The sequence below is a fragment of the Ictalurus furcatus genome, chromosome 17 (genome assembly GCF_023375685.1).
Source record: "Ictalurus furcatus strain D&B chromosome 17, Billie_1.0, whole genome shotgun sequence".
NCBI classification, from domain to species: Eukaryota; Metazoa; Chordata; class Actinopteri; order Siluriformes; family Ictaluridae; genus Ictalurus; species Ictalurus furcatus.
The window spans coordinates 15,142,270-15,169,364 of record NC_071271.1 but is presented as its reverse complement, the minus strand read 5'-3'; the positions used below and the strand labels follow the sequence as shown (position 1 = coordinate 15,169,364).

At 39.0% G+C, this 27,095-nt stretch overlaps 1 protein-coding gene across 8 annotated transcripts in view; it reads right to left on the bottom strand.

Annotated features, from left to right (window-relative positions):
- The window catches only part of ece2b (endothelin converting enzyme 2b), a 50,798-nt gene extending 28,734 nt beyond the window's left edge, over positions 1-22,064 (bottom strand). The window contains exons 1-3 of one of the 8 annotated variants that reach the window (XM_053646486.1): positions 21,954-22,064; positions 21,705-21,852; positions 1,418-1,504 (exon numbers count right to left, since the gene is read on the bottom strand). In XM_053646486.1, coding sequence (XP_053502461.1) covers positions 1,418-1,504; positions 21,705-21,737 — 120 coding nt within the window. In that variant the 5' untranslated portion in view covers positions 21,738-21,852; positions 21,954-22,064. Of the gene's footprint in view, positions 1-1,417; positions 1,505-9,964; positions 10,093-11,100; positions 11,180-11,291; positions 11,492-21,704; positions 21,853-21,953 lie in introns of those variants that run through there. The other 7 variants (XM_053646489.1, XM_053646488.1, XM_053646491.1 and 4 more) reach the window with 7 other exon arrangements.
- Positions 22,065-27,095: the final 5,031 nt, after the last annotated feature.

The following is a 27,095-nucleotide window of genomic DNA, read 5'->3' as shown; positions in this document are numbered from 1 at the left end:
CCTGGAAATATTCACTCCCATTTGAACAGTAAAATCTTTGGAAATTACTTGCAATACTTTGTTTTTTTTGCCAGCACAATTCTTGCTCATAGCCTAGAAGCAAATACTTTTTCACACCTGATGACTGAATCTTTGATTAACTCTGATTCCAAAGCAGACAAGATTTTTCCCAGATTTAATTTCTTACTACAACCCCTGGCAAAAAAAAATATGGAATCACCACATTTCGTGGATGCTCACCTGGCTTTCTTACTTCATAGCAAATAAACAAAAACACACATATGACAAAACAATTTTGTTTACCAGCTGATTATACAGGCTTCATGAAACATACCTCAAACAAATTAAATGAAATTGTTTTAATTAATGGCTTTTTTTCCCAGATCAAGTAGAGAAAAAAAATTATGGAACAACTCAATGTTGAGGAAAAATTATGGAATCATCAATCAATAAATAAATAAATAAATAAATAAATCACAATTAGTACTTTGTTGCTCCTCCTCGGGCTTTTATGACGGCCTGAACTCTTTGAGGCATGAACTACACTAATGAAAAATAGTATTCTCCATCATTTTTCCCCTCAACATTGAATGATTCAATTTTTTTTTTCCTTTACTTGATCTGGAAAAAAAATATTCCATTAATTAAAACAATTTAATTTAACTTGTTCGAGTTATGTTTCACGAAGCCGGAATGTTCAGCTATTAAACAAAAATTGTTATGTGTCATATCTGTGATTTGGACTCAAACTCAGGAAAAACAGCAGCAACCCAAGCTGCCAAATGCTCTGGATTGCAAACCACTTGGCTATTTTTGTGAGATTCAAAAACAAAAAACAAAGCCTTAGATACTGAGTCAATGCAGGGAATATGTGGGAGTTCTCAATTGTGTCCTTGGCTCATTGCTCAGAATCCATTCCCGCTAATCATTTGAGCTATCCAAGGCTTACAATGAGACGCCTGTTAAGAATAAGAGAAATAAGCAGACCATACAGCATGTAGTTCCCGTTCACAACTGTTTCTGCTTCTGCAATTAGCAACATTTCGTCTTATCTCTGTGAATCACTATTTGTAGAAGTGAAAATTCACACAAAATCTTCAGCAACCTTGTGATGTGTTAGTCAGTGGTCTGATCCTTTACCAGCATAACATACATTATGATGCTTTTGTTGCTATCCACAAAGCATGAAGAGAGAGTCTACACAGAGGGCAATAACTACAATCCACTGACCTGTGAATAATGTGAATAACTGAATAAAAACAGTATGAACAAGTTTCTGCCTCAGACCCAACTACACCAAAATTCATTCAATTTCAAAGAACAATACTGGTAAACTGGTTGTCTTTCTGAAAAACAAGATTATCACACTAACATCGTGAACGTCCTTATAAACTATTATCGCTGACTATTAACTGACCTCCACGCTGTCAGGAGAAATGGCTCCATCAGCCGGAATGTCGGACCCGTCTTCCTCCTCAAAGGTCGCACGCTTGTAGTTAGACATCTAAGGACAGAAACACATTAAGCAATGAGCAATGTCAATGCCACAATAAAAAATATTGACAAGTGCACCTTTATGTTCTTACTAAGGATGTCACGACAACCGATATTTCGGTACCAACATGCTTAAAACGTGACAGTACTTGTTTTTTGCAGTTGCGCAAGTATCGTAGGTACCAATGTTGCAATTCCTCCGGAACTGAAGGGGGCAGCAAATACGCGTATTAGCCAGTCCAAAAGTGGTGAAGAAGAACGCCTACAAGCACCCGGGAAACACTACAGAAGATTAGCTTAGCTTAACAAGTTTAGCTCCGCCCCAACTCGTTGAGAGGAAAGCTAGTATCAGTTTCCGGTGTGCAACCTATGCTATCGTTCATTTCAAACAAAGCGAGGAAACACCTCGAATTCGGCGAAGCACCTGAAAGACGGGTCTTGTATTACCTTTGAGGCAGCTGGCATTGTGGCCGTGAAACCAGCTAATGTTATGCTCCACGTAATGTTTGCGAGAGCCAGTTATTTGTTAACGACGTTAATGCATTGCAATGTTATAAACTACCTCCTAATGGGCCACCATGCATCGCCATTCAGCCCGTGTCCTGTCAGCTAAATGTAGCGTAATGTCACTAATTATTATTCAAATGTTCATGCTTTTAATAAATCTTTTTGGCCTGCCACCATATCAGTGAATTTAAACTAATGCTTGCATTCAGAGTATAAGGGGTGTGTGTGTGTGTGCCTATATAGGAGTGCACCTTAGCACTTTTTATTAGTCATTGTCAGACATGTCATTGATAACTAAAATACCACCACCCCCCTCTCTCCCTCCCTCTGCCAGTATCAACCAGAGGAGGATGTCCTCCAGGAGATTTAAATGTTGTTTTTGTTTTTTGTTTTTTTTAATTATGTTTATTTATTTTTTTAACCACACCGTGGTATCGAGTATCGTGTACTTTTTGTGGTATCAGTACCAACTACTAGATTTTTGGTATCGTGACATCCCTAGTTCTTACTATTACAAATAACATGAAAGCATTGTAACAATTATTGATCCAATGTGATAAAGTTCATCACACTCCAGAGAAAGCGCCTAAAATAAAGAAAGAAAGAAAGAAAGAAAGAAATAAGTGCAGGTTAGTCCTGAACACCTTGGTTGTGTTTATGTGCCTCCTTCCAGTCAAGTTGTAGACAAACCTCCAGCTTTACAGCTCAGAAATGTGAAAACATCAATAATCCATAACTAAACTGCCAGAACTGCTACATAATATTTTTGCATGCAGGAAAAAAATGCATAATGATTGCAAAGGACATAAAACAAATAAATATAGAAACTACTTTTCTAATATGGAGAAACCTGCTGATTGTGAAGGGGATAAAGTGAGATTCTGAATTAGCTACTTTTCACCTGGACAGGTAATGGGGTAAGTAAGTTAATATAAACTAGTAAACTGTTTGGATTAATGAATACAGCAACAAATGTGTCAGAATTCTCTGTATTTAAACTCTGTCATAGTTAGTCATATGAAATATGGCCATATAATCTTATGAAACTCCACACAAACAATAGCCCGTGTTCAGGATCAAACTGAGGACCCTGGAGCTATTCAATGAGGAGATCTACTCAATGTCTCACCATGCCTTGCTCAAACAGTGAACAAATCATTCCAATGCCTTGTACACACTAGAGACTAAAATCTAACCTTCAAAACGAGCCAGGGAACATCATTCAGTTCAGTCCTCAGGCTAGGTCAGGACAGAGTAAGAGAAAAAGTCTGAGGAATGCAAGTAAACATTGCTCCTTCATCTGTTCCCACACACATTGTGTGTGTGTGTGTGTGTGTGTGTGTGTTTTTAATCTGAGCTCCAAGAGAATTGAAAATCCCTGATGTATCCGTTATGAGCCCGCTCAAACATTGACATTGTAAACACGACTAGCTGAAAAAGGCGCAAAATCCAATTGTGTATTACATTGTTTCAGTTCAAACATATTCTCTCTCCGAACACGCGTTCAAGTCACGTTCACATACATTTCACACACTTTCTCCATTTAAAAGCAAATGGCACCCGCAGATTAGTGGCTCAATTAAGGATTGACACCTGTGCACGTGATCATATGTTCCCGCTTTCACGCTCAGTATTTAAGGTGGACGACTACCAGTGACTGCACATAAAATACTCATTTCACCTGCTTAGATGCTGAAGAGACATGTAAAATAATACACATTAGCTGAAACATACTAAGCAATCTAATGGCTTTTATTCTTCTCTTACTTACCATTCACACACTTAAGTCCAATACAGTTAACTGACAGTAAAAAGCAGAAGTGCCCCCCCCCCCCCCCCCCTTTTTTTTTTTAACACTGACTGGAACAAACCAAGTAGAACAGAAACAGGGGGTACCCAGCTAGCACCAGTGAGGCTGTCGTAATGAGCACAGACTGAGAGGAGGAGCGCAAAAGAGATCAAGCACACTTCCCCAAAAGACAATCTCCTCCGGTTTCTGTGGGAACGATCGAATTCATGGTCGTGCAAAGATATAGCCTATTTATTTTGGCAACAGTCATAACATAGCATTCATGTTAATTAGCCAATCTGACATAATGATAAATCCCAGTGTTACCTCCTATTGAGTATTGACTGCTTGTGAGAGGAGAATTCACCAACAACTGCTGACTAACACATTGTGGACTGACTTGACAAAAAAAAAAAACACTTCTGCAAACCAATTTACTGACGCTTTTCCTCACATTCCCAATCCCTCTTGGTTGGCACAACTTCATCTTTTGTTTGTTTATTGCTTTCTCTCTTGTCGTTTACGCTTTTCAAGTCTGCCCCCCCATTTCCTTTCCTCTGTCTCTCGAGTGTGAAAGCTTGTGTGACTCAATAATCGCTTCCTATTTAGTAAATATTTCTTTTAAAAGGGATTCTCTGAAACACCCACTAACATTAACTAACATTCAGGTCAAAAGGCTGCAGATAAACAAACATTTGTACACTATTAGTCTAATTAGGAATTTTGTTCCATTACAGGTGGTAAATGTCTACATTAACTCAATAATTCTCACTGAAGTGATGTGTTCCATCATGGCCTGGAGTAAACTGCAATCAAACCTCTAGAATATATATATTGTGCACACACAGGGTCAGGTTTCGGTGAATCTGTAAATGATAAACTTTTATACAAATGATTACAAGACTGAGCTCCACGAGCTCTCTGTGATGGCAAAACCTGGCAGGCCTATGGTTCTTTTACAAGGTTCCCCATAGCAAAACAGCCTTTACAATACAAGAAGTTCATCTACAGAACTCACTTCCTGTTTGGATTTAAAGACTAATCAAGAATCAAAAAATATATATATATTGTAAAATACTTAAAGGACACCAAGTTTTGTAGCTATGTGTAAACTTATTCGTTTATTGCGCTGTGTCTCTCTTATTTTTTAAAATAATATTTTAAGCCTATCTGGGGACAAACACTGCACATCAGCCTATAACCATAAATGATATGTCATTACACTGCTGTGTAATTTTCTGTACTTATTTATCAGTCCTTATTAAACACTCAGTAATAATACATTACACAAAACCAAATAACTAACTAAACCCACATCTCTCTCTCTCTCACTTTCCTATAATCCTACCTCTGACCTTCTCTCTCGCTCACGAGTTTCCCTTCTGCTCTCGCTTTCTCATCCATCCACCACTTCTGATCAATGGGACTGTTTACCAGAAGTCCTTTGAAATCTTTCTCCCACACCAATGTATAACAAAAACCCACCAATGTATAGAAACAATATAATTGCCCATTCAGTCCCAATACTTTCAGAGGGGACTGTATTTTCAATGTTACAACAGTGACAATAAGAATTTAGCTCTCCTCTGAGGATGATGTAAAGGTGTGAGTACAATTTTATTCACATATCAATAACATACCTTGTAAAGTTCATAGCTTCCATTTATTGCATTTGCATTATAACATGTTTTTCTTACTTCCTTTCATGAAGCTCTGATTCTGAAGTCTTTTTCAGATGTGTGCTTGAAGTAAACTCTGGTCACAGGACCAATTACACCACCCACATAAAACTTTTTATATCAAATGAAGACAAGTTTACAATTACTCCATAGTTTACCTTTCAGTTTAAAAATAAATAAATAAATAAATAAGTTAGTGAAGACCACCAGGTACCAGAACTCTTTCACCCTGTACTGCTGTCTCGATGCTCAAACACAGCCCATTTTAAGAGTGCTGTTCCCACAAACAAACCTGAAGCCCACTGGCCTTCTTCCATTCTCTTTCTCCTTCCATCAACAATGCACTGAACACAACATTCACTGAAACCTTACAGACACCATCCAGTGCCCTGGCACTTACAGCCCTTCATAAATAGTTTATACTACAGACGGTTTTGTATAAACTCTATCCTACTCTGAAACCTGCCCCCATCATTTCCAGTATTATACCTTTCTCTAAAGAAAAAAAAGCATTCTGTTGATACCAATATGATCTTTATACTACAAGTATAAGATGACTTACTCTCAAATAAATTGTCATCATAACACTGTTTTGCAGAAGAAAAAAAAATACAAGAAATTTTACATAGTGTTATTCAACCAGATATTTATTAAACCCTTTATTACACATCATTCAGGTGACACAGTTGTTGAATGGGCGATATTGAGAAGGATGAGTAAGGAACCAAACATGATCGGATGTGCTGTTAAAGGAAAATAATCAATGACAAGGTGGTGTGATCAAGCCATAAAGTTTCTGTTACCACCCCCAAAGTCGATTTTTTTTTCTTTAACACCACATCTCAAAAGTGTTTTATTCCTCTTACACCACACCAATTACACCAATTAAGATTATAATTTGAAACAAATTTTTTACACATAATACTTTTTAGCTATTTATAGATCAATTTTATGTTGTGGGACAAGTTATTTCCTGTTCTCACAGTTATAAGCAGTTGTCCCCTCACCAACCTCGCTTTTTTTCTCTCTCTTCACATTAATAAGACAAACAGAAAGAGCTAAAATAAATGTCCTGAAGACACTTCCTATAACGGAAAACTTACTGACCGTTACAAAGTGCAGACACTAAAAACTCCTTCCATAAATATCAAATAAATGTCTGCGTACAGAAAACTTCACCGTATTTGCTTGTATTTTCTCATTTGTAAATCACTTTGGATAAAAGTGTCTGCTAAATGAATAAATGTAAATGTATTATACATTTTTCTTTGTTAAATATAAAGACATTTTTAATGTGTTTATTATTAGACTTAGTATAACTATCCTCCATATAAATCCTTATTGTTACTATAGAAATGATAACGTATTAGAAGGAGCACATTAATATAAACATGTGGCATGAATTACAGCCAGAACTACTGTCAGATTTCCTGTTATAGAAAATTCAACAACACCTTGTGACTAATCTGATTTGAGAATTCATCGTTGCTGTGATATAATGCTTTATGTTTTCTTTCGGGATAATATTTGAACACACACGTTAATTTAAAAAGGAAGCTTTTCTGCAGCTTTCTTTTAATTGGAAAAAACACAGCATCAGAAATATAATCTACAGAAAATGCATTACACTCTGGAAATGCTATTCCAATGACAATTTCTTGACCTACCTAATGAGACCTAATTAGCCAATTAAGGCCTAACAAGTTAATTAAGTTCTGAGACTTTATAACTGAAAGGGTATCCAAACTTCTGCACATGCCACAATTATTGTTTTATTAAAAAAAAAAAATTCATTAAATATAAAGTAACATTTGCAGAAAAATGTTTTTGTTTGTTTGGTTACAGTTTGCTGCAGAGGTTGTGTTTACTTTTCAAAAATGAACAAAATGTGTACTTTGATGAGGGGTGCCCATACTTTTGCATACAACTGTACATTAATTGAGTAAATTTTGCAATAATAAACCAGTCTGTGATTATTTGATCAGATAAAACATTACATGACCAGACACAGCCCAGACACAAGTTTTTGCTCAGAAATCGTTTTCTGTATGAATCTGCCTTCTAACTTAAACTACATCAAACTACATCTTTTCTCTTATCTGTTTGTTTTGACTAACATCAGACTGCAGCAGAGAACAAGAGCTGGCAAAAAAAAGAAATCTCTCCTCCTCTTGCTCTCACTGAGTGCATGCCCAAGGTTGCCATGGCAACAATGAAAGCCCCTCCCCTACCCCCCCCCAATCCTCCAACCCCACTGTTACGTGAGCCAGGCCATCACAAATTAAAGCAATGTGTTCAGAGTCTTCTCTCATGCAGACGCTGGACGAACAGCTGTGGACGGGTTTGTTGGTTCTGTGGGGCCACTAGTGCGGAAACAGATGAGTGTGTGTGCGCTGTTATGGGAAGAACAAACCGTTAAAGTGCGTCAGAGGACTGTAAATACTAAACAGATGACAAGGACTGTGGGAGCACAGCAGTGCCGAGTGAGAGAGAGAGAGAGAGAGAGAGAGAGAGAGAGAGAGAAAGAGAGAGAAAGAAAGAGGGAGAAAGAGAGGGAGAGAGTGTACGAGTGAGTGAGTGAGTGAGTGAATATTTCCAAATCATATGTGGGTCAGTAACGAGCTGCAATTATAATTCATAAAGGTCCATGTGAGGCTTTGACGTCAGCAAGTGCACATCAGGGAGCTGGAGGCGAAGGGTGAGAGCCCTGCAAGATCTGCTGATGCACAGTTAAGGGCATGGAGAGGATCATTTAGCTCCAGTAGCTGCTGTACATCAGATGGAGGTCTTACTGTAAATGAACTCCTCTCCTAAACATTCACAATGACTTTTAAACAGAGAATCCACAGAAGTCTTGAGAAAGCAAGCCTAAGATGCTTTGTGCAAGAGGATTCTGTGATTGCAGACCTTTAATTATTAGTGGTACAGCATGTACAGAACTATAATAGCAGGGGAGAACTGTAGCCAGACCCCCTGAAGAGGAGCTGTTGAAAAGCTGTACAGAAGAGACAGGGAGGTGGTGAGTGCAGAAACCTGATCAGAAGGCATGAAAGGGAGAGAGGGGAATGTGTGCTGCATTCGAGTAGAGGTCATAACTCTACATCCAACCTCGAAAAAAAGAAAGAAAACCCCCTCAACTTCGAATTCCTACTCAGACGGTTGGAGTTCATGAGAGTTCAGCAAGTGACCTCGAGTCAACATGGCTGCACACAGCATCAATAGTAAATACAGCAGAACTTCTTTACCTTTCCTAAATGAGTTATGTTGTATATACACACACAAGTATTTGCTTCAGATGACTCAACATAGAGACATATTAGATTATTAATGTTATAAACATTGACTATAAAGTTCGCTGCTATGATCACTCATCATACATAGCTGGCCAGCTTGCTGCTATCAAAAGACAAACATGGAGACGTCCATTGCAGGACACCATGCACAGGGCACATGGGAGGTGGGAAGAACCCAGAGAACCCCGAAAAAAACCCACACAGACACTGGGAGAACGTGAAAGCCTCGTGTTATTTTTTGCTTATTCACTCACCCCTAAGTGTTTTACATCAAGTAAAAATGTGTCCGTCTGTGGTGATTTATAAGGACACGGGGATGGAGAGAAGAACAGAAGACAGTAAAGGAGAGACAGGGGTAGAACAAGGGAGAGTCTTGCCTTGAAAAGGGAAGGGAGAGGTTTTCCCAAGTTCCAGGAGTGGTGCAGGACTTTCTCTGTGCGGAATGTGATTGTTTGAAGTGGCTTCCTGAGGAGTGTTTTTATAAGGAAGCAGTTTGGTGGGGGCAGGCTGGCATCGTCCAACCTCTGCCCGAGATGTTACAAATACCCTGAACTCCAGTGCCCAGATAACCACCTACGCTGCCCAGCTCCCACACATACAGAGCGCAGCAGAGAAGCAATACACCCTGATAAACCTCAGAGTTAAACCAAAACGCAGCCACAAGGAGGGAAGGCTGCTTTAGGAATACTAAGAGACAGAGACACGCTAGAGGTTGTGAGGATGAGGCCGAGTCGAGAGCCAATCATGGAGAGAAAAAAAGAGAGAGAGAGAGAGAGAGAGAGAGAGAGAGAGAGAGAGGTACCAGCTCTAGTCTCCTCATGCCAGAAGACAAGTACATCATCATTAGGCACTGCCAATAAACACATCTACTGTCTTTGGCTGCAATAGCACTAAACTCGCTGCCAGGAAGCACATCACATCACACAATCGAAGACCACCAAGCTCAACACACAACCAAAGAATTTTTTGAAAATGTGCAAAAATCATACAATATAAACCCGGCACACATCTCACTGATCTAGTGGTATGGTTCCTACTTATATGCTAGAGATCCTGGGTTTAGTAACTAGATGAAACTAGAAGTGGAAATCTACACAGCACCCTAATCAGTTATGGTGACACAATTCTCAAGCATCTGTAAGTTAGAAGCTCACTGTATGTTCACAGTACATGTATGCGCTCCTCCTGTTATAAACACTTACTGAAAAATTTGCCATGAAGAGCCCACGTAGTTCTTTCAGCTTGATAAAGAGGCTTCCAAATTCACAAACATGCGCACTTTAAAACGGGAATGAGAAGCGCTTCCAATCCAGCTACTCCTCTCTGGCTGCTGGGATGAAAACAGAAAGTTCAGCTCTCTAGCAGTCCAACTATTCCAAATAACATGATTCAATCACACACACACACACACACACACACACGCACGCAGAGTAACATTGACGTTAAATGACCTTCCTTCATCTTCAGATAATGGGAGTGGAAGTTCACTATTTGTATGGACATGGCTTATACAAACCCAATTCCTTCTCTCATCCCACTCCCTACCACACACACACACACACAGTGTAGAAAGACATCAGTCTGCTGTGCTGAACCAAAGGTAGGCTGAGAAACATCTCAGAAATTGGCCTGAAGAGACTCAATCTCTGATCAACAAATCACACACACCTAATGAACTCTGGGTAAATAAATCATTAATCAACTGGTTGTTAATTTATCAAACATGCATTAATGAACTGCAGCAACTTGTTCAAGGACTTCAATGTTATGAAAAGTCAAGCAGTCTGTACAACAGAGGTGTAGCAATACTGAAAGGAATCAGAAAAAGGAAAAAGATGTGAAATGAATAGAAGAGAAGAAAAGACAAAAAGCAAAAGAAAAAGGAGAAGAGAAGAAAAAATAACCAAGAAGACAAACATAAATACAAACTAAAAAATACAAAGAAAAAGAAAATAAAATGAGTAGGAGAAAAAAAAGAAAAGATGAAAGTAAAAAGAGAGAAAAGAATAGAAAATGGGGAGAAGTGAAGAAAAAGAACAGTAAAGTATACTGGCCTGAGCTCTGTGTGCTGACACAAAAAGGAAGTCGGGGTTCAGCAATCTCCCTTTCCTCTCTTCTTCAATTCGTGACCTCAGTCCTCACCCTGACAATGAAACCCCGTCTCTCTCTCCCTCCATCCCTCCATCTCTCCCCTCTCCCCCTCCCTCTCTCCCCCTCTCTCTCCCAGTCTCCCCCCGTCTCTCCCTCCCACCCCCCCCCCTCTCCCCTCACCCCCACATGCTCTCCCTCTCTCTCACACACACACACACACACACAAATCCCAGCGTGACGGTATTACCTTCACACACTCCTTACAGCATCTCTTCATTTCATTGCTTGCATGAACAAAGCGTGAGAAACCAATCTTGCTACTCAGTACAGTAATCTCTCCTCCTAGCTGCTCACCACCGTGTACCAAACCACATGTGGAAACTCCCTCACAGGAAAACGGAGGAGTGGAGAGAAAAGAGCTCACCCTCAGGTTCTCACCTCACAAAGTAGAAGCAGTTTACGTACAAGAGCTGCTCTGCACTGCTGATCTTCTCTTTCTGCTGGTGGTCAGAGTGAGCGTAAATATCCAGCACTCCGAAAAAGACAGAGGGAGTGAACAAGCGAGTGAGAGACAGAGGGAGGGACAGGAGGAGGGAAGGCAGGGAAAAAAAGCAGAGAACAAACGACTAGCTAGAAAATGACAATCAGGAATCCATTCTGTGAGAGAAGTAATAAAGCAGGGATTGAGGAAAAGATAGACCAGAGCCATAGAGAGAGACAGCGAGAAAAAGTGAGAGGTGGTCTGATAGTGGGATGCGAAATAAAGCGATAACAGAATTGCAAATATATTTCAAGCCAAAATGAGGAGACTAAAGAGAGAATAGGAGAGGTTGTGATTTTTTGGTTAGATCCTGAACACATTCTTTAGGATATTATAAAAGCACAGAAAGTACCATCTCTTCTTAAATACCAAGAGGCAGAAGGAGACTATGAAAGTATGACCATGTGCGCGCGAGTGTATGTGAGTGTACACTCTCAGCTGGAGCTTTCTCCACCAATCACTTGAACTGTTCTGATAGAAAACTCCTGTGAGGACGCTGCTCTGACCTCACACTGTACATAACTCGTGTCAGATAAATACATGCTTCCCACACGGCAAGTGCTTTTCGTGATTCCTCAGGGCCTCTGCCATTCATAAAGACCTCATTCAGGCTGCCAGTTAGCGCTAGAAGTGCTAGCGTACAGCCGCTAGCAGAGAGGGCTTGCATCACTGCGTGCCAAACAGAACGCTTCATTGTTGATGTACAAAGGTCCATTCTGAGCAGTGCTGCCAGGCCAATGTGTCCTAATGCAGTTAGGCACTCGAACGCACTTCACACGACTACTCGGCCTCGCAAACCAACAGGCACAATGAACAAAAACCCGGCAAAGTGCATCTCCTTGTTATCTAAACGTTATAGAAGGGATATTAGCTTAACACAGTAGGGTCCATGTCACTACACAAACTCCTCATTTTCAGACAGTACATCAGAGAAAATACTAGATATTATTTCAAATGTACTGTAACTATCAAAAACAATTTATTCATTTGGTAGAAGTTTATCCAAAGTGACATATAATTGAAAGTGGATACAATCCCAGATGGCAGTCCTGAGATTTACTAGCCCGGAGCCTTAAAGGAAAAAGTCCATCCTGAACGATTTGCACATTAATCTTGATAATTAATGTGATCTTCAGTGGTGTCCAAGATTTATTTTGTAATGAAATTCTGAGTTGAATTTTTTAGTTTTATTCATTGCTTTATCTTGCAGAGAAGAGTCTGCTGTCTACTCTATTTGGAGTGTAGTTTTTTGTTCAGTTAGGATGTAGATTTTATATTTACTTTAATATTTATTAACAGTTTATATATATATTAATATTTATATATCTATTTCACTTTAAAAAAGTACAGTACATTTTCATGGTACAGTCAATACTGTTTATTTTTGTAATAAAGTTCAGCAATTATTTAATTTGTGTGTTATGTTTTCATTCAGTATCCTGTTTAAGTTGGTTATCGTCTGGTACTGTTACCCAATTTCATTATCGGTAAAATCCAGCATCGGTCGTCCTCTACTTGCTTCATCTCTAAATAAAGAGAGCTATGCCTCGTCAATAGCATTGTGTTCGTCATCTCATAGCTCGCTAACTAGCAGAGCCAAGTTTCTGACATCACTACCATCGGGTTAGCTTCATTGCATTCTGGAACATTGAGTTCAATGTTCGCTGTTTTCTATATGGGATAATTTCATAATAATGACAAAAACATCACAGGAAAATTGTGACTGATGATAGAAGCTCTTGCTCTTTTGTTTTTAACAGCAAAATCTGACTGTTATCCCTTCTCATGTCAGCGCAGCACACAACTGCTAACCGCTTCTCACAGGCTTAATGTGAATACAACACCAGCCAACAAATTAGCAAAGTCGCGAAGCACATCACAAATATTTCAGTATAAACTCATTTAATGTGTTGCAGCATGTTTTCCTTTAACTTCTAAGCTACTACTGTACCAGCATTATACTTGAACACACCATACAGCATTTTGTAACAGGAAATCTGTAGCATGAGTTCAGTTAATACGGCTAATGGTAGCATGTTGGTGAATAACAGCTAACGCTAACACATGGTATTCTTCAGAAACCACAGTGATGTAAATTGTGATGGGTCAAATCAATATGAATTTAAATAAAAGTTTCTTGTTTTGTTTTTATAAGTATTACTGTAGCATCACTGTTGACCTGTTATATTTTTCTCAGGCGTGTTAGCAAAAACTGACCATAATGAGTGACAAGCTCACAGCAGCTTTGCCTGCTAGGCAGTCAGGTATTTGAAAGCTGTGCATAAAATGTTCACAAAAAGTATTGCAGCAGAAATATTTCTAGCCCTCAAGCAGCTCAAAAAACAATAACCACACAAGCGATTTAATTTACATTATGTCACAAAGTATCCTCTTCAGTTTGAACACACAAAAAACACACTATCATTTTGAAGGACAGGAGGAATACTGCTAGTTAGGTACCTCAGGAATGATGAGGAATGATAAAAATGATATAAATGTCTTTACACCACTGAGATTCATTCATTCTACTGCCTTATTTGCTCAGTCTTCATTATCAAACATAACAGTACTGCAAGGAGTAATTGTGTGTGTGAGAAAATGCATGCACGGGACAAAGAGAACGCGAGAACGAGAGAAGCTCCCTCTCCCCTGAGAGGTGGAATGATGTCACTCTTTGTGCAGCAAGGTTAACACATTCAATGCACATGGTTAGGAAAAGGAAGGAGGGAGGATCCGATGGAAGAGAGAGAGAAGGAAGGAAGGAAAGAAGAAAGGAGAAAAAAAAAGCTGAAGCATCTGAGAACAGGATGGATGGGTCCGAGAGAGTTTCTCCATCTTTCTAAACAACAAAACAGTTTATTACAGGAAGAACTTTGTGGTAGTTTTTCAGTGAAGGACTTACATGTGTTATCTCTGTAGGCATTCTAAGGATGTCTTATTTTTAGTTATTTTTATGTTACATATCATAGAATCATCACTTATTTTTTTATTTATTATTATTTACATTAACTGTTTTTCTCAGTCAATTTAGCCAAGCTAGCTCAGACATGTGAGATGATCTGGGAAAACCTGCTGGATGTTGCTGTGGGTGAATTTTAGCAAACAGCGAAAAATACTGAAAAATTTGCCAATTTGGCCACAATTCCGGTTTTCTGCTATAAAACACTTTGCTACCTCAACTTTGAGAAAACACAAATATATTTCAATAAAACAACTAGGAAATTATCTTATTTTCTTACTTTTTAACCTTGCCTTAAACAATCTAAAGATGTCTAAAATGCAATAGGTACGTAGGATTTCCTCACACAGTGAATGTCAGGCTTTGATCAAGTTATTGGATAGCTACTGATAAAGCATAAAACATAACTTAATCTTAAACAATGCAATTTGTAATCAGATATAAACCGAATCCAGGAATGGAGTCATTGAGTGCAATTTCCATTTTTGGGGGTAACGAGAATTTATGATACAAATTCACCATTCAATTCAATTCAATTCTGGAGCAGGGCCAGAAGGCCAGAATACAGTACATCAGTGACTGCAAGCATGAGCACAGCCTAACCATCATATATTTTTAAACTAAGGGTGTGAAGTCATACATCATGTAACTTGGCTATCCATTTTACTAGCTAACTAAAGCAAAACTTATCAAAATAGCGGAAAGTTCCTTTTTCTTCCTTTTTTTGCCCCATCCAGGTATTTAATCAATTTTCTGCCCCTAGGCAGATCAGGCATTTTTATGTGATCCAGCTCAAGCACACCTGGTGTAACTAATGAAGCCCTTGATTAGTTGCATCAGGTGTGCTTGAGGCTTGAGACAACACCTGCTTTGCATATTTGTGCTGTTGTGAGGGATTCTATTCAGGGGGTTGAATAATTTTGAGACTGGAGAAGTCATTATAAGTTGCATTTTCAGTTAAATTTGAAGAAACTATTTGAAGCATTCGTTGTGTTGAACTATTTCAATTGCTTTTGTTTGATTTGTTCATTGCAAGCAGCTGAAAGTCTGTACATTTTGAATCATTTTGATTGAAACTGCATGTGAAAAGCACCAGCAATCACAAATACGACTGCCATGCACCACAGAATCCAAATGCACCTTGAGAGCAGGGTGTATTCTCTCAGTCTCTCATTTTGGCCCTCTCCGCTGGTGCAGTACAGAGTTAGCAGAATACTAAACATCCAACCCATGCTAAAGGAACAACAGAGAGTAATGCTGGGGCGTGACAATATAGACAGAAGATTCAACTGAAAAAGAAATTGGGGAAAGAAGAAAGATGAGAAGAAATGAGAAGTGCTGCTGGTGATAAACTCAAGTAAATTCCACCATATCCACTCAATATGAGATTTTTTTAATGTCACATTCTGTGTAATGGGACATTTGTGATAAATGTGATCGGGTCTGTCCTGGTAAAATATCATTCGGAAATTGAAGAACACAAAGTCTAAATATTATAGCAGTAAAAGGTATGGCAATAATGGTGTAGGTTTTGATTGTGAAAACTGTAATGGGGAAAAATAGCTACCTTTAAAACCATTGTTCCCGTTCACACTCTTTCAGTCAGATAAACAAATTACAAAGTGTACATGCTGGTCTCATACCAGTCCTTTACTTTTGTGTGAATTCATTAATCATGGCAGACTGGTTTATAATTCAAAGCCTGGCAACAATTGTAAACTCATGTAGACATTATAATTCACTCTAACCAAAGTCTAACGCCTTAGAAAATATAGTGCATTACGCAAACACCCTTACAAGAGCACAAAGGAAAACTGTACTGTAAACCTCATCAAATAATGGACAATAGTTCCTTTGAAGCCAAGAGTTGGGGCTATTAGCCTATACCACTTTAAATAAACAAATTTCTGTTCGATCGAAAGTCTTTCAGTACCACCATCTTCAACAGTACAGTAGCATCCTTGAACATGAACTCAACTCACTTCACTGTAAACCTGGGCTGTAAACTCGCTGACTGAAACCAGCCGCTGGGCACATTTATTAACGGACACACGTATGTACAGGCGCGCACACACACACAGGAAAGTGTGGCCGTCTCACTGCACTCACACACCCTTAGGCAGGATGCACCAGCTCTCCCAAGCCCTGAGCAGCCCTCCAGGGTCAGGCAGAGGTCGAGGAGTGAAAAAGCACTCCACCTCCAGAGAGCTCCAAAAGCACTCTTTCCCACAACACCACACCCAAGCAGTGCTATACAGCCGAGACCATTCGTCCAGTTCCTCTCCTGGAGGCTGTGGGCGCCACAACGCTGTTGTGGATGCAGGACTCATATCAATGCAAGAAAGGGGGACAGATTTGACATTTGCATTAAAAAAACTATAAATAGATACATTCTGTTCTGTTATCAAGTCAGAAGGGTGGTGCATTTGAAATGTCAGAGGTAGTATGACTTGTAAGGAAACACAGGATGATGATGATTACACAGCATTATTCAATATGACGTGTCACTTGACAGTATCTCAGTTCACCAAACACAAACTGGTCCACCCTAGGCCATTATATTAGGAATAAAAAACTTCAGGGCATGCTGTTATAGGACAGTAATCAAGAACAGAGTGGTGTGATGCGTTACCACCACAATGTTGATCATCTTCCAATTACAGCATGTCACGAAGTTTTTATTCCCCTTGCACCACAGTAATTTGCAAAAAATAAAAATTTTATATTAATTAAAAAAAGAAACATTGTACTTTTTATTAATTTATAGTTTCTGTTATCACTTACATTATATTAGTAATGTATTAGTAACACCTTTCTCCCTCTTGAAATTTTTAAAGGAACAGATTTATGAATATCACAAAAGCACCGACAATGGAGATCCCATACTGTGCAAAAGTTTTAGGCACATGTAAAGAAATGCTGTGGAGCAAAGATGCGTTCAAAATAATGAAATTAAATGTTTCTACATAAAAAAAAAATACAGTTAAGAGCAGTAAACAGTAGTAAATGAAACAAAGTCAATGTTTGGTGTGACAAAAAAATAAAAATAAAAATAATAGTCTTCAGTACAATTTGTGCAGTTTTATAAGGAAATTTGCTGGCAAGTTTTAGCTTCTTGCAGAACCATCCACAGTTCTTCTGGAGACTTTGACTGTTGCACTTGCTTATTTTTGCAGCAAAACCCAGCAAACGTCATTGTGTTTTTTCTCTGAAAAGTGTTCTCTTACAGAATATGCTGCTTTCTTTACTGACATACAAGCATTTTTCTGTAACATTTAATTTTGTGCTAGAAAACTAATGTTTTTTGCACTGACTTGATAATGTAGAAGTCATCAAATAAAAAATCTATAACAAAGTACTAAAAAAAATGTACTAAAAAAAAATAGGGTGCCTAAAACTTTTGCACAGTACTGTACCATTTAAAAATGCTAAATAAATTTCTTCTCACAGAAATGTGAACACGTTACATACATTTTTTTATTATTCGTTTACACTGTGTCCACCATACTGTTACTATAGAAACAATCACATTAAAACAAGCGCATGTATACAGAAATTGCAGTCTGAACTACTCTGTGTTGCAGTAATATAGAAAATTAATCAACAGCATCTGACCAATCAGAACCAAGCATTCAGAAGCTCTGTGGTACAATATGGTATACTGATGTGTAACTGGGATAAGTTCTTCAAAATACTGATGGCATCTGTATAACATTTGTCGACTCAAATGCATCATTCCAAAGACAGCATAAGGCAGCTATTTTCTAGAGTGCCTTGCTTTAGCCAAATTTGGAGGTATAACAGCATGCATCTCCCTTAACGAAAGCAAGTACACATTTCTGTTCAGAATCCCATAGATTTTAAAATAAATAAATAAATAAATTAAAAAAAACAGAATTGTTGGCAGAGTATGATGACAGTACAGGGTGTCCTGAAAATAAACCAAGTTTTTTATTTTTAACATTACTTCCCAATAAGACAGTTAAACAAGTAGCAATTTTAAAGGTGGAGTTCGTCATTTTTAACTGTGTTTCTAAACCAAAATATTCACATGCTGTGAGGAGAAATAAGGATTTGTTTTGGTCCTATACTTCCAGTGCAAGTATCTTTTATTCACTTCAGATTTACACACATAATGACTTCTGACTTTGTTCTTATAAACACAAACAAAAAGTATTTAATAAAGAAATAAAGATATGTTTAAAAAAAAATGAAAACACTGGAGGTGAAATGAGAGCGCAGGATGGAGAAATTCCAAAGGAAAAGAGAGAGAGAGAAAGCACACAAAAAAAAGCACCAGGTGAGAGGTAGTTAAGAAAGAATAGCTGACACTCTAAGAGGAAGCTTGTATGTAGCCTAATAAATACCATCAGTGTACTATCTTTAAAGAAACAACTGCCTTATTTAAATTTGCATATAGAGAGTGAGTGTCAGTTCGAGGGCAACCTGGCATACCAGCTAAAATTCATACTAGCAAATGACAAAGCAGCCACCATTCATTTTCTACATGTGTGTGACATGAATCTATGGAGCCACGATTTCAATAACAGCAGAAAGTAACAAACCAACATTTTGAATTAAATGCTATGCAAATTAGGTACAATACTGTACAACCAAAAATCCAAATGACCAGCGTGAATGATTACTCAAATCAATCCTATGGCACATGCACTCCAATATTTCTTCATTTCTCTATACTCACAACTTAGGTTCCTACCTGCATTAGTTAATTCACATTTCCTGGTTGATGGACAAAATTGGAATAGATTTCTCATTACATTTATATAGAGAAATTACAAAGAAAAATCAAGTTTGGATGAAAGTAGAAGATGTTGTTAGTGCCTCTGGTGCGTGTACACATCTAGTAGCTAGCTTGCTTTGTTAATTTGCCAACTACCATGTAACATGTGAATCCAACCACTTATCACACAGATTAGTGCATGTGTGTATTTTATTTCTGTTTAACTAGTTACCTGTAAAAGCCATAACAAGAACACTTTTAAGTAATAGACTACACGTGATCTTAACAGGGTAACATTGCATACTGTATATCCTGGTGTAAAGAGGAGCAATGTAAGCACGGACACAAGAATTACATTACTTTGGCAATTGGCTGTGAAATTATTCAACTGTTTGCATACATTCTTACTGGAGTACATTAAGGGTTAAACTCTAGACAGACTCAAACAAACCGGTTATATGTGAAATGCATGACCATTATTTTGGTGACTGCCTACATGCTGAACAAAGCAAAAACAATTACAGACTACATGTTGCAACCTACATCGAATTTCATTTGTGAGAAGTAGTTTTGCCTTCATTTCTTTGGCTTACTTTGGAGAAACAACAAACCATCTTCCCTGTCCCCTCAATGATCCAGGCCATGCAGATAATGAAGCAAAGCATGAAATGTCCCTGTGGCTATATGGACATTAAGCTAATTGGTGTACTGCATGGACTCATCCGCTTCTTAGCTACAAATGACAAACATGGCATGTTCATTTGGGCAGCATCCGGGAATATTTACCAAAACCAAACATTTACAAAATTAAGGGCTATTAAAAAGCTCCAGTCGTATGGAACACAGTATAATCCTATTAGTTATGACAAGTCATAAAAATAACTCATATTTTATAACAAAAACAAATCCCTCAAGTTTCAATCATCAAAGTACAAAGATTTGCCCTGAACAAGTACACACTTTCAGAGCCCTGCTGAAACCTCCCCCCCTACAAAAAAACAGAAGTCATCACAGAAATTCTGATGGTTTCCACTACAAATGCCATTACAAATCATCAGGTAATCATTTAAACCATTACTGGTCCTTAATGGTATCCACTAGACATAACATGCCACCAACAGAAGGTAACAAATTACCAGTAAATACCCATTATAGTTTCCTTTAAAACCAATACAATTCCCATCATTACCATTTAAACAATTACAAGTTATTTGAGGGGTTTCTGTTCTTTACAGCAGGGAGTATGCTCCTGACTCTCGCAACCTCGGTGCTTAAAAAATATATATTGCCAACAAAAGTGACTTTAGATTTAAAAACTAAATCTAGAGGGCAGCTTAACTGTGTTAGCTGTGCGTGTGGCGCGTCCGCATGGTATTAGCTACAGGTGGAAGTAAACTTGTGTTCTGTCCGCCATGTTTATCACTTCCGTTCAGTTCATTAGTTATGGATATTTTACGTAATATCATGTAAAGCCGTGAATATTAAACATGTAGACTGGAAATAGTTTGGAGAGGCTAAGCTTAGATTAAAAAAAAAATAAAATACTCCAAAACAGGGAAGATATTAATAAAAACAGTGTTTACTGTTGTCAGAGGGTTAAAATCAGCATCATTATCCGCTCAGGTGTGTGCTAGCGAGCAATGCGCACGCGAACTTCAATTTTGCACTTAAATGTTTTCATATCGTTTAATGCTGGTGGCATTTTTTAAAATCATAGCGTTACCACAGTATGATACCATAGATGTCATAGTAATAACCTAGGCAAAAAAGGCTACTTCCGGTATTGTTTTGAAGCCATATAACTGCGCGCTAGAGTAGGACATTTTTGATAAGGTGAAGATAGAAGAGGACAGAGGTCACGGGGAGGGAGTGATCAGATAGTGCCTAATTCATTTCAAAAATAGTCATCTGTTTAATACATCTAATAATAAACATTTTGGACAATATTAGTATGCGGCGTCTGTTCGAACAGACCTCGCCCAGAACTTGTCGCCATGGATACCATATGTCAATTATTTTCTACTTCAATTGGCGTGTCTTCTGCTCAACAGCCAATAAGAAGCGCGCGCTGTAGTAGGACTCGAGGCGCGAGCACAACACAGACAGCGCCGCTCAGTCAACGTGCTGCGACTCGTTCAACGAGCAACAAGTTATCGAGTTTATAGGTTCATTTGTCCCGTGTGCAATGCCAGAACACAGCCAGGGTGTAATTACAAACATTACATATTCATGCTGGCAAATCTGGACAGTGACTTTGTTTTCTTTCCGCGCTCCGAGGCATAAACAAAGGTTTCAGCAAAACCACTGCAGCCCAGACACGATGCATGGCATCAAAGAAAGAAAGAAAGTACATGTTCAGATCGAAGTTATTTACAGCCTAATCACGTAAGCATGTAGCGCAGACAGGGGTGGAAAAACATGAACGCTATGCTATGCAAATGGCTAGCCTGTCTTCATATCTGCAGCATTTCCTTTATGTTTACAAACACCGAAGCGTCTGAGGTTGATTAGAGAAGGTCACGCCGATTTCTATCTGATCCTTTTATTCAGTAAGGGCAACACGGGCGATACGGAGAGGGGAACATCTGGACAGTATCATTCTGCACTTACGTTATTCCGCAGATCCTGCAGAGCCACGCTCATCGTGCAGACAGAGATCCGGGGAGAGGCGAGGAGGCGAGCACTTCACTCACTCCACCTCTGCGTGCATGTGGGACTGACCCCGGCGTGCTAAGCCATCTCTCCTCTCCCAACGGAGCTGAAACAAAGGTGCACCCCCTGTTTAAACCCTTACTGACACGCACACAGCTGATTACAAACAATTTCCATTTCAGAGAGAGAGAGAGACGAAGCGGTTACCTCTCGGAAGGTAATGAACATGCGACGAGCAAGCGCGTCTTCGTCTTCTACCGCTTCCGTCTTTGAGCGCGGTTTAGCAACATACAACATAGGCTGATCACTGTAGTAGACTGCGATCAGCCTGCAGACTCTTCCCTCTGTCCTCCTCTCTCACCCCTCCCTTCTCTCTCTCTCTCTCTCTCTCTCTCATGCGTCTGTGTACAGAACACGCAACACGTGCGTCAGGTGGAGAATCCTTGTGAAGGACATAATATTATACCTGAAGCCACACTTTGCAAACATAACCAAGAAGTGCAATCTATTTAAATATAAATGATAACTGTTAACTGGAGAACAGGATATTCACTTGTCAAATATTTTGTTGACATTCAGTGTCCAGACTTTTAGACATGAGACTATAAGAGGAGGGGCAGAAGAGTACACCAGGGGGTGACACAGAGACAAGGTTGCATTTGCAGAACATCTATTGTTTTATTAAACAGAAACATAATGGCATTGTTGTGCGGAGTTTGCATGTTCTCCCCGTGCTGCGGGGGTTTCCTCCAGGTACTCCGGTTTCCTCCCCCAGTCCAAAGACATGCATGGTAGGTTGATTGGCGTGTCTAAAGTGTCCGTAGTGTATGAATGGGTGTGTGAGTGTGTATGTGATTCTGCCCTGTGATGGATTGGCACCCTGTCCAGGGTGTACCCCGCCTTGTGCCCCATGCTTCCTGGGATAGGCTCCAGGTTCCCTGTGACCCTGGAAAGGAGTAAGGGTAGAAGATGGATGGATGGATGGATAATGGCATTGTGGCTTTTGGCCATGACCAAAGTGGCAATGGCTTTTGCTGATCATGGTGTATTGGCTTTATTGGTGTTCTATTCTAACAGGGTAGATTAAGTGCACTTGTAACACCCTGTTTTTCTTTTTGCACTACCACACAAATCTGTACATGGACAACTGATTTTTCTAATGTTTTTTTTTCTGTTTTCTGTCTACAAATGAAATTGGCACCAAAACCATCCATCCATCCAATTTCTGTACCACTTATCCTACACAGGGTTATGGGGGAGCCTGGAGCCTATCCCAGGGAATTCTGTGCACAGGGTGTGGGACACCCCGGACAGGGTGCCAACCCATCACAGGGCACAACCGCAGACACATTCACACACTGTGGGTAATTTGGAAATGCCAATTAGCCTACAGCGTATGTCTTAAAATTGGGGGAGAAAACCAGAGGAGCCCCGACCCCCGATATATATATGTATGAATGTGTGTGTGTGTGACTTTTTGTGAGAGGCTTTAACTGATTAAGAATTTACTGTGTTGCAGCTGCCTTTTGCTGATCATTTGCACGTTTGTCCAGATTTCACAAGAACAATTACCTTGCTTTGCTATAATATATGTCATCACAGTGATACATAGGGTCAAGTAGGCAAATGGAGGTGTCTAAAACAAAGACAAGGGAAGACAGGGGGAAAATTTCCCCACAGAACAGATTTGCTGATATCATTAGAATAGAGATGTGCAGGTAGTTTATATTTCCCACATTCAAAAAGGACAAAGAGGACTGAGGCCCTTCAGGATCTGAGTTTGACACCCTTGATGTAAATAATACTCTGCAGTGTAAGCTCCGCCTGCTCCGTGCAGCAGAGTGGGAAGCTGGATCTGCACCAAGACATAGATTAATTTGCGTCAATTGGCTCTCCTTCTGAACAAGGACAAACTGATTGGACTTGGAATAAGTGAAGCAGAATCTTTTTTTGGAAACACTTTAAGGCCATTATATAAACAACGATGACATGGTGAAATTTTTAGTTAATAACACTCCTTCCTGACCAACCCAGTCTGACCTTATATCATCTCCACTCCAGCTGGTCACTGCTAAATAGAATCACTAAGAGAAGCTATAAATTACACTGACATGCATTCAAGTCAATAATTTATGGAGTAATGAAACACACTGTTGTATATCATCAAGCAGGCCTGTAAAACCAGTTCATGCTAAGAAAAAGGGGAACTGTCTCCAAACTGTGTCCCAACTTTTAGCAGGTTGATTCTTTACTTTAGTTCACATAGAGACCATGGAAGTTATCCCCAGCCCAGGTTAGAAGCGACAACAGGGAATCCAGTGACACTGAATAGACTTATTTGATCAAAATATGTTGATGTTGGGCCAGGACATTATGTACTGTGAGCCTGCTTCTGCTGGTAGCAGATCAACCCAACCAAACTGCTAATGTTTAACACTTTATATTCCTGCCATTTCTCGTTAATCGTTAATCAGCTATTTTTTTTCTAATAGACATGCTTATGGCGAATGGGTGTATATTGGTGACATGCCTGATCAAGTCTGCATGTCCAAGCATAAGCTATATAGCTAGGTTTATTTTCAGACATACCTACTTCATTAAATGTTTAAGTAATACTTAAACTTAACACTGTTTAAATAGAGAAACAATTGTGTACTGCTACAGAATGAAGACACACAGACAGTTCGATGTCGAATATTGTCAATGTTAAAACTTTAACCATGGCCATAAATAGATCATAATCATTGCCAATTTGCTGTGGTATAAGAAGAAGAAGAAGAAGAAGAAACACGTCAAGGCGTAGCATTAACAGTAACTGAGGACACTTCTCGTCAATTATTATTTTCCTACACAACAACACAACCTGTCATGTTTTATTCTTTATGCAACATGTAGTTATTGCTCATTTTAGTGCTTAAGCAACAATTAGTCTGGAAAGAGTTTTCTTAGTAAGCATCATCTCTTGTGAAAAAAACAAAAAAGGATCTCATCTTTTTCAATTTCTTTATGTATCTTGTTCCAACAAGATGGGAACACAAGGTCACTAGACAGATAGCACTGTTGATCGGCCGTCTACAGACATCAGCAAAGCTCCCCTTGAATAGGCCCAAGGCCTACAAGGCACTAGTAGTTAACCCTCCACTCATCTACCCACTCATCCACACACGAAAAATGTGAGACAAGTCAAACACAGCCTTATTCACACATTGCAATTATTGTCAAAATAAATGTTGTCATAGGTGTCTATGTTAAAACGAAACCTCTATTTAATTTAATAACGCTTATTGCTACCTAGGTCAACATTATGAAAATGACTGCATTTTTTAAATGTAATCTTTGGTGGCACATCTACAAATGAGTGTAATATTTGTTAATTGACAGCTGCTCTCTTCAAACTTAACCACTGGGGTGTCCTGAAACATTGACATTTTTGGTATCCCACTACCAACTTGTTTTGCAAACAGTGAAGCTCTAATTTACTCACATCAGAGATCAACACAGAGTTTTGGACTGCTTTTTCAGACCCTTTACAGAACACATTGCATAGATATCCAACTCTGTCCACCTGAAGCTCAGTGAGCTTCTCATGCTTTGATATTTGACCGTTTGTAATTGCTGTCATTTTTTATTAATTTGTAGTTATTACATTTAATTCAGCTACTGTATTAAAGGAAAACTAATCTGACACAGGCTTACTGTGGATATAGAAATAAATATCTATATAACGTGAATATAAGTGTTATTCGTCACATCACAAACGGCACAGATTTATATACAACAATCAACTGTATAACTAGAATCATTAGCCTTACATAAAAAGGGGAAAAACCCTTTTACATGTCATTGTCTCTTTAATCAGAGATGCTATGTTCATGGACACCCTCTTTATTTTCTATGTCTTTCTATGACTTTGATGCTCTGTACTGGTCTTACTATCACCAAGGAGACGGGCTGAGGCGTTGTCATAGTATTGCCATAGCAACTCCTCTAGCTTGTTGGAGGCCAGTGATCCATTATTCCCATAGTGTGGGTGAGTGGGTGGAGATGGGGGAAGGCAGAGGAAGCTCTGGGCCTCGGGGAAAGGTCTCACTTGTTCTGTTAATATATTGATTGCCGTTTTATTCGAAACATCTCACTGAAGTGCTCTGTATTTGCTCTTTTGTTTCATCCAGATGAGTCCTCTATTATTTACCTCAGATGGAGCTAATGCAACAAAACAAAACAGCCTGTTAGAGAGAGAGAGAGAGTAATGTTGTGCAGTAGTGAAATGTACATCATTTTGTTGAATATTGAAGACCCCATTTTTAAACTAGGGAAGGGGTATCATGACATGGGAACTCATCCTGTGCAGTGAAAGTGGCTGGGGGTGTTTTTTGTTACTATTAATAACCTATTTCCTATTTTTGTTCCTATTAATTGTTATAAATAATAATAACAAACATACATTTCCACCCTGTCAGTAATTCAAGTGCCTTGGATTCAAGACATTTATTACTGAAAAGCTAAAAACCTGAACATGACTTTGATCTACAGATGTGTACAGCAAATGTGTCTGCCTCTCACTTGAGGTGTCTCTTGGGCAATTTCTTTATTGCCTTCACTTTTGAGGTTATAATTGAGTTTAGTCTCAAGAATAAACTAAATTCTGTTTTGTTATGCTGTACAGAGATAGCTGGTTGTGTAACAAGAAGACATTTTCATGTGTTAGATGTAGAAACACCAACACTGCCATCTAGTGGTCAAATACAGCCAGTGCTGTTTAGATGACGTCATTTATCCATCCATCTTCTATACCGCTTATCCTACAGGGTCGCGGGGAACCTGGAGCCCATCTCAGGGAGCATGGGGCACAAGGCGGGGTACACCCTGGCCGGGGTGCCAACCCATCGCAGGGTACAATCACATACACATTTACACACCCATTCATACACTTTGAACATGCCAATCAGCCTACAATGCATGTCTTTGGACTGGGGGAGGAACTGGAGTACCTGGAGGAAACCCCCGCAGCACGGGGAAAACATGCAAACTTCAAGCATGTTTTCCCCGTGAGAATCGAAACCCCAACTCTAGCCATGTGAGGCGAATGTGCTAACCTCTAACATTTACCCTTCTGCTTAAAATCCTATTAAATTTGTGTGATTGCAAAAAAAAAAAAAAATGTTAATGGTTTACAAAAAAGTTTTTTTTAGCTTGTTGTTCAGGCTATTTTTAACCTACATATAATTATGAAACTTATAACAATAGAACTTATACTTACATAACTGTATTTAAAAAATAATGTTTAATGTAATATATCTCAGTCCGTGAAGGTAGTTATAACATTCTCATTTATGGCATCTGTCAGAC